Source organism: Toxotes jaculatrix, chromosome 18 (assembly GCF_017976425.1).
Source record: "Toxotes jaculatrix isolate fToxJac2 chromosome 18, fToxJac2.pri, whole genome shotgun sequence".
Classification (NCBI taxonomy): Eukaryota; Metazoa; Chordata; class Actinopteri; family Toxotidae; genus Toxotes; species Toxotes jaculatrix.
The window spans coordinates 12,391,274-12,399,724 of NC_054411.1; the positions used below are offsets into that span (position 1 = coordinate 12,391,274).

The window sequence follows — 8,451 nt, forward strand, 5'->3', positions numbered from 1 at the left end:
TGCAAAATTTTGTCTTATGAATTTTTTCCAGTGCACTAATTCAGCTGTGGACCATCACCATAGCAATAACTTTCTATGTACTTCCTGACACACAAGCCCAGGGTGACAAACCAGGAGTGCAGCAGGACTGGAAAGAGCAACAACAAAAGACCACAATATGTTTGTGTGTGTGGTGGAGGCCTCACCACCAACAGAGAGGGAAAATTCAGGCCAGGGAGAAAAACCAGAAACTATATCTCACCCCCCAGAGCTTCCTAAAAACGATCCAGCCTCTTTGCGGCTGTTGAATAATGATGAATTCGCTGTCTCATTTGATTCATGCTCAACTTTTTAGTCAGTTCCTTTTTTTCTGTTCATCAAGCCTCTCACTTTTCAGAACTTTTTTTTTTAAATTTTGAAGTAGAAACGTCTGTGTCTGTCTGTCTGTGTATGTGTGTGATAATGCATGTGCAAGTGTGTGTCTGCAGGTTAAAGAAAGGTTCTGGTGGGAAAGTGACACTTTATCTTGGGCTTTAGTGTAAATGACACACCCACATGACACACCTCAGTGCATGTGTGTGTGTGAGAGAAGGGGAGAAGGACAAGCTCAGAGACAGGGCACCGACAAAGCAGGTGTGTGTTAAAGTAAGATGATACATCTCATACCCGAGCCATGATGTTCTTGTCCTTGAATTGTCTCATCCTTTCTCCGCAAAAGACTTGAACATCAATCATCATTCCCGTTTAATGTGTTTGATGCTGTCTGCTGGCTACTATCGTGCTTTCAAGCAAATTACCGAACAAGAAAGTGAACAGAAAATTGTTGATGGCGTAGAAAGGGACTGAGCTGAGCTTGTGCCTCAATTTGGTACAATTTCCTCAGTTCTTGTCACACAGAGATGGACTGGGAGCAGGACAAGATGTCTTTAAAGTGTTTTTCATGCTCGCCGGTTTAGTTTTGTTTTATACACCTCAATATTAATGGCTTTCCATTTAAATTTACATAAATGCTTAACTAGGATATACTCTAAAGTCATAGAAGATGTACAATGTGTAATTTGGGTTTGGTGGGCAGACTTTAGAGTACAAAAGGCTGACAACTATTGTGCGTGGGTCTAAATAAGTAGCTGAAAGATGACTGACATGCTCAGTGACAGCAGCATTTATCTCCAACACTGGCCCTCGAGTCATCGGGCCCAACTACAAAAACAAAACAGGTTTTGGCTACATACAAGCTCCTACGCTTACCAGGCTTATATAAGGTTGTGTAATTCATTGCTAGTCGTGGTCAACAGTAATGGCCAATTAAGGCCTGAACATTGGATTTCTAACAGCCCAACATGACTCAGCTGTAATCCTGTTGAACTGGAGAGGTTTGGTGTAGACATGAGGGAAAGGGAGAAAATTGGTTTCTGTTCCTGGTTTATAGCTTGTGATGCCAGGTTAAAAAAGCCGTAAGAGAACAAAGAATGAAAGGAGTGAAAACACAATATAATGTATGTATCGTTACAAACTGCATGAAGTGTGTACACACAGATACAGAGGCACAGAGTCTGCGGATAAAGCAGTCTCCCCTCGACTCTCTCTGCTGTGTCACAAATCAGGAGGAAAGTAAACATGAGAGGAATGCAGCAAAAAAGAAACCTGGGGGATGAGCGGTCATAAAAGAGAAGAAAAATACAGGCACAGTCATGTAACCTGGGGAACACACACACAAACACACAAAATCCCTACTGGGGATATTTATTGAACAAATGTGCAAGTGATTATAGTTGCAGAAAAGGTTCCTGTCGGCCCATGTTTCTACTGTATCCATGGACATGCCTGTACATTGTATGTGTGTGTAGACTCTATACTGTGTGACCTTCAGTGTGTTAGACTGTAATCTGAATCTTGAAATGCAGATCTCATTTTCCTCCTGTAGTTTTTGAAGTCTGACACTGTGCATCTCTCCTCTGACAAACTTGAGAAAATAAAGACACCCCCCCCATTTAATTTCTTCTCTTTAGGAGGATAATCATGGTCTAAATTTTGGAACCACAATCCCCATAATTTGAGGGTTTTGGGAGATGTAAACAGGAAGTATAATGTTGCCATGGAGTCAGTTAATTAGATGTGGGCTACAACTTGAGCCCCAGCTTTCTTAGCCTACAATAGTTTACTTTTTGCAAAATTGACACTAATAAAAGTATGCCAAATTAACTAATAGTAGTTCCTGTTTGCAATGCACCCATAGCTACGCAGACAACTATCACAGGATTACTCTGGTACTGAAGACAACTTAAAAACATAATGATTCTCAGGCATATTCTAGAGTTATAAAGTTATAAGAAACTGTATGCTGTCTATGATTTCACAGTGGATTTATGGACGTTTACTCATTATGGACATCAGAGATAATGATACCTTCGGGAGGTGCAAGTCCCACAAAATCTACAAATATGTGTATCATGTCTGTGCATTCAGATTTGAATGAATTATAACTCTTGAGACAAAGTTCAAACAACAGGGTGCTCAGAGTTTTAAAGTACTTTAACTGCCTCCATGAACTCTGTATTAACCACTGCAGCAGCTGCAACTGCTGACTGTTGGTAAATGGGCCAAATCAGCAGCCAAACTCCAACAACTAACTTCCCCTGTTTCAGAACACCTGCATGCACCTGTCCCTTTTGCCCTCAGTATCTCTGCCACACATCTCTGCCTCCGAAACTCCCCTTCATTGTAACGTTCAATATTCAAATGCAATCTGCTCAAAGTGAAATCAAAAAGGAAAGAAAAAGAAATCAACATAAAACTGTACAAGCCCTGCTGCGCAGCTCAGTTAAGCCAGTTCTCTGTCAATCTGATGGTCGGATGTTCACAGAATATTTCATAGTTCTCAGCAGAGGTTAAGGTGCTGAAAACACAGCTAGCAAAAACATAGGCAGTGCTAAGCATCCATCTTTCAGGACACCCCTCCCCCTTGCTGTGTGACTCCACTACCCTGCAAACCTTCCAACAAATCTTCAAGGTTGTTATTGGCTGCTCTCAGTCTCAGGCTCTCTCGGTCCAAGTGGTGTCTGCTCTCCGTCTCTTTCCCCTGTTCTTTTTTCTCCTACCTTTCTGTCAAAAATAAAATAAGAGAAGAAATGTGCTGCTCTCAGCACCTTCTTGCAAACAGCTGAAAATGCAGCAGAGTTTTAAAGCAGTGAAAGGCTATCTATGTTCTTTTTAGATACAATCGCTCACTTGGTGATTAATGGTTTCATCACTGATCAGTCTGTTTTCCCCTCTGCTTTTGTTGCACTAATTACCCTGCATTGATTGCCAAAGCTCTTCACCAGCCACATGGAAGAATGACTACAACACACAAGACATAATATGCTGTATCAGTCTCGGTAGTGAGTGTGCATGTGCGGGGGAATGGCTTCCTTTGAGATGGGACAGGGGACATAGTGACATCCGAACCTTCACAGACTCAGAAGGTATCAATAAAGTGACAGAGGAAGGTTTAAATGCTCCAGTGTTTCAGACAGGAGGCAGTTTATGTTCAGCGTTCCTAGCTTAAATGAAGCTGTTTAAAATCAGTGTTTCAACAGAAGCTCATGCAGTGCCCTCCAATCTTCCTGGTTTTCATTTTGCGCTGCTAATGCCTTTTGGCTCATCCTACTAAACTTTCTTTCCATTCTTTCATTAGAGTCATTAAAGTCTGAGAGAAAGAGAGAAACTAGAGACCTCTAAGCATTTCCTGAGCTATAGCTGGGCCAATCCGACCCCACCAAGCACTGGGATTTCTCCCCACAGGTCACATAGCCAGAGCTGGACAAAGACAAACACGCACATTTAAGATTTAACTGATTGGCCCTGTCACTGCTCTTGTAGAAACAGTGCCGCTTGCATATTGGCAGGGCAGGCCTAAGTGAAAACACATGTTGTGTAAATGCAGAAAACAGAAGTTGAGCGGTCTCGTCTCGCTGATAGAGCGAGCATGTGAAACCAAAGACGATGAGATCTTTGCGTTCCAAGAGATACACCGTGGACGGAAACACATCCTGTTTTTCATGTCAATGTGGAATAATCAGTCAATTGAAAAAAGAAAAGAAAAGAAAAGCACTTCAAATGCCTGTTGAGAATTATGCAGCCGAAAATAAGTATTTATAAATACACACAGGAAGATGAGATGTGAAAGGCCCTTTAAAAAATATTCCCCCTGGAGCATAATTTCGCAATTAATGCCATATCTACAAAACAGGGACATTCAGAAAATCGTCAAGCTGGCTGTCTTTATTCATACTTTTTTTTTTTAAAAACAATTTCTGTGGATATCCTGTTCTGCAGACTCACTGCATTGTCCATTTCCAGATTCCTAACTTCTGATGGGTCTTGTCCTCTGACCTCTCTCTCTCTCTCTTTGACCTCCAGCACAACATCTGGAATGCTTTCAGCAAGCCATGTTCTCCCCAAAGGACACACTCATTCATAGACAGACACACACCACACATACATGAAAGGTGACAGAACAGGATGGAAACTCACATGATATCTACTTAATCTAATCTCAGACTGGCAAAGCTGCAAGAAAACAAGTCTGGGGTGAAAGCTTGTGTGAGCTGAGGAGAATCTGTTAAAAGAGGTGACTCACTACCTGCAATCTGTTCGCTAATGTGTTTAGTATTTTTAACGCTTGTGTTTGGGAGTAGACAAATCTCTAGGAATTGTTTTTTTTGAGTGTCTGGGAAAGTTTGTATTTTTAGGCTGAAGCTAGTTATTTGTTGTTTCACTTAGGAGGGAGAGTGTTAGTGAGGCCTGACCGTCTTGTTTACACTGATAAAAAAGAGATTAACAGACTTTGTATTAACTGTACACTTCAGATATGAATTTGAGATGAGCTTCCAGAGCCTTGCAGCTCACCTCAGTTTCACTTCATGGTCTGTTAGCTGTTCAGAATTAAGACAACAACCAGCTTACCTTCTTTGCAGCCTTTGAAGGTGACCTCCTTGTGGGCTTCTGCACCTGGCTGTTCAGTGTGACCGGCTGCTTGGACACCGAGCCATTCTCCCGCTTCTTGCTGGGGGACGATGGGACCGAGGACGAGGAAGGAGAAGGGGAAGCCGGGGCAGAGGATGAGGAGGAAGGCCCCGTCCCCAGAACGGCCATCTCCTCTGTAGCTGTGAGGCGCAGGCTGCGCAGATTTTCGTGCGTCTCATGGTCCACCACCAGCAACCTGGTCTCATGGTCTACGGCTTTGATCCGCTGTACCACCTGAGGTATGAGATGATATTTTAATACATTTTCTGTTATTTGCTGATTCTTTCCAATAGAACTGAATATAGATGTGAATGCACAAAGAATTAACTCCAAATGTGGAGTTGTATGGCAGCACAAGCAGGTGAGTGGGAATATGATGCTCCATCATCCTTTGTGTTTTTCCACTCAATTTAAAAAACACCAGTGCAGCAGATCTGTCCTGAGAGCTTCACACACAACGACGTTACAGAAAAACCTCTCTGTACACAGAACTTGTTGGTGCTGATGTTCCTCTGCCTCTGTGAGCTTAGGTAAATGATTATTGGAGCCTGCTGTCTATATCTGACCAGCACCATGAAACAGATCACATGCAAACAGAGGTGGAGGCAATTTGTCACTGGTGTAATTTACAGGGGCAATTTTAGTTGTATTTACAAATATTTCAAGGTGTTTACAGGATTGAAATTCAATGACCTGCTGTGAATTTCTAGAATAGTCCGGTTCAGAGCTTATAGGAGCCAGAAGTAGAGAGTCTTGTCAGTCTGCCTGACGCCCTTTGTCACATACCTTCTTTGCAAACAAAGAAACTGTGCAGGTGAGTTGCAGTCATACTAAATGGAGCGTGTGATTACAAAGTGCAACGACGTTTTTTTTTTAAATCATAGAAACGCGTGGTTTTGTGTGGGCAAAGTGTTTCACAGTTTATAACTTGATAACAATGATACCAGAGAACGGGTTCATCACGCCAGGAGGATGGTAGTGTAGGTGTCTGGCTGGCATGATTGTTACCGTCCCATACCGCATACACACCGACCAGTGTCACCTGTTGATGCCCTCCTGCACAGGCGTCCTGTGGCATAAGTTAGATCCACAAATATGAACGCACATGCTCTTACCTGATGGTGTGTCTCTCTCTCCACGTTAACCCCATTCACCGCAACCACTCGGTCCCCAGCGCGCAGCCCCGACGCTTCTGCAGGGGAGCCAGCCTCCACTTTGCGGATAAACTGTCCGCTCTTCCCTTTCTCGCCATGCAAGTGAAATCCATACCCGTTCTCCCCCTTTGTCATGAGACAAAGCCGCGGTTTCCGCTCGCTGGCCATTTTCCCCAGTCGTTTCAAACCTCCTGCAGAGTTCAGTTAAAGTGTAATAATCAAAATGCAAAGATGGGAGTAAGTGGAGAGAGGGCGCGGGGCTCAACTTCCACAGAACAGGAACATATCTACCCCAAACGCACGCTCTCCCCCATACTAGAACAACACAAAGTAAACAGCTCCAAATGAACTCCAAAAACAATAAATCCCACTGTACAAAATGCACCCAAGAAAGGCAGTAAAGTTAAACTTTAGGAAAACGATGAACCCAGTCCATCAGATCGTGTGTCTTGTTTCCAGGCTGTAAGGCGCAGTGCTGGCGACTCCAAAACTGATCCGCCGCGGCGCGCACAGACTTCAGAGCCTCCAGCCGAGCATCAGTGCTGATACTGCAGACGTGTTCAAGTCGAAGAGATTATCGAGCGCTCACCTCTCCCTCGACGTTTATTCATAACAACTGCGTGGAGAACATGCATTCACTTACACTGTAGCTTGCACGTCGTCCGCCAATAGCACCACCTATCTCCAGCTTGGCTACCTGTTTGTTTCTCAGAGGGAACTGAAATATTCAGGACGGAGACAGAAGATTCAGTATGATACAACACTGCCCCTGGGTGGTGGGAAACTGTGAACAATATAAAGCTATAAACATTGAGATGCTTCTCTCTCTCGCTCGCTCTCTCGCTCTCTCTCTGTGTTTTTATTTATGCCTCCCATGCTTTGTAATGCATTGGACTGATTGGATTGGATTTGAAAGAAAGCAAAACAAAAAAAATGCATTAAGAAACATATATTTTATTTGTTTTGTTTTAAGAAAAAGATGGTTACTATTATAGCAAATTACTACTGAAAAAATGTGACTGTCGCTTTCCAGTTCGAAGAGGTTACACTAGTACACTAGAGCCTATGTAGTGCATCTAGCTATATTTACTTTAATAAACAAAGGCTTTGTGACTTCAAGTCTCTGAATGTGATATTTTTATTCTTCAAGATCAATATGGAAGTTATGAAAACCAGAGTTGCAGTTTTTCACTCTGACCACAGAAGGGCAGTGAACACTCAGGATTTCAAATGCAAACGTCCACTCCTCTGACATCAAGGCAGACTCAACACTACCCCCTTACTAGTGGTCAAACCCTTCAGAAAAAAACAAACAAAAAACAGTCCACCACAAGTAACCGCCACAAGTAAACGGAAGTGAACAAATTCAGTTTATTGTTGAGGATCAAATATTGAGAAGTAAACAAGCAATTTTGTAATTTACAAACACATTGGCTTGAAAGTTTCACAAAACAATGTTGCCAAAGCACCAAAATACAATTGATCCATTGACCACAAATCTCAGTGCACATCTAGCAGTTTTAATGAAAACAAACAAACAAACAGAGCTTTATCTCAATTTATTATCATTGTTGCATCCTACAGATCTTCCTGTCCACAGCGGTGGCTCTGTTGGCTCAGAGCATCATTTCCTCTGTCAGCTCCTCTGGGGAACAACACACAAACCACAAACCTGCTTGTCTGCTCTGGTGTCCTGACTTGCTCACTGTTTTTTCACTCGTACGCCCACTTGCTGATAAATGGCCTAATCTTGATGACCGTTCCATTTAATACATCAGTTTCCAGTCAATCAAGCCAGGAAGATTCATTGTTTTCGTGGGAACACTTTAGTGAATTCAATTTCAGCAGAGATAACACAATGACAGCAACAGTGTTTTATGTTGTTATTGTTCCCGCTTGGAGGTTGACTTTATTTTTAGATTGATGTTTGCATGTCTCGAGGAACAAACAAATCTCTCCTGATTATTGTTGCTGAAAATGTGACAAACACAGCTGATGCTTTTTGTAAAACGGTGAGTCCCTAGATTAACCACCAGCAGCAGAGCAGCAACAGTCAATCCATCAGATGATCGATGGAAAAATTATTGACAGTGATTCTGATGGCAGAGTAATCACTCATTTTTAGAGAAAATAACCTAAATTTGTGCTCAGTTGTTGTTCTCAGTTTCTCAAATGTGAGTATTTGCTGGTTTTCTTATGGTCGCCTACATTTGTAAACAGAATATTTGTGAATTTTGGCTCTGGGAAACCGAGATAGGAATTCTTGGACATTTTACAGAATAATTGAGAAAATAATTGGCAGTCTAATTGA

General features: G+C 42.4%; 1 protein-coding gene across 1 annotated transcript in view; it reads right to left on the bottom strand.

The window, feature by feature from the left end:
• LOC121198789 (Na(+)/H(+) exchange regulatory cofactor NHE-RF2) overlaps positions 1–6,823 on the bottom strand; it is a 28,309-nt gene extending 21,486 nt beyond the window's left edge. The window contains exons 1-2 of the mRNA XM_041063110.1: positions 6,102–6,823; positions 4,927–5,220 (exon numbers count right to left, since the gene is read on the bottom strand). Coding sequence (XP_040919044.1) covers positions 4,927–5,220; positions 6,102–6,308 — 501 coding nt within the window. The 5' untranslated portion in view covers positions 6,309–6,823. The remainder of the gene's footprint in view (positions 1–4,926; positions 5,221–6,101) is intronic.
• Between the last annotated feature and the right edge of the window lie 1,628 nt (positions 6,824–8,451).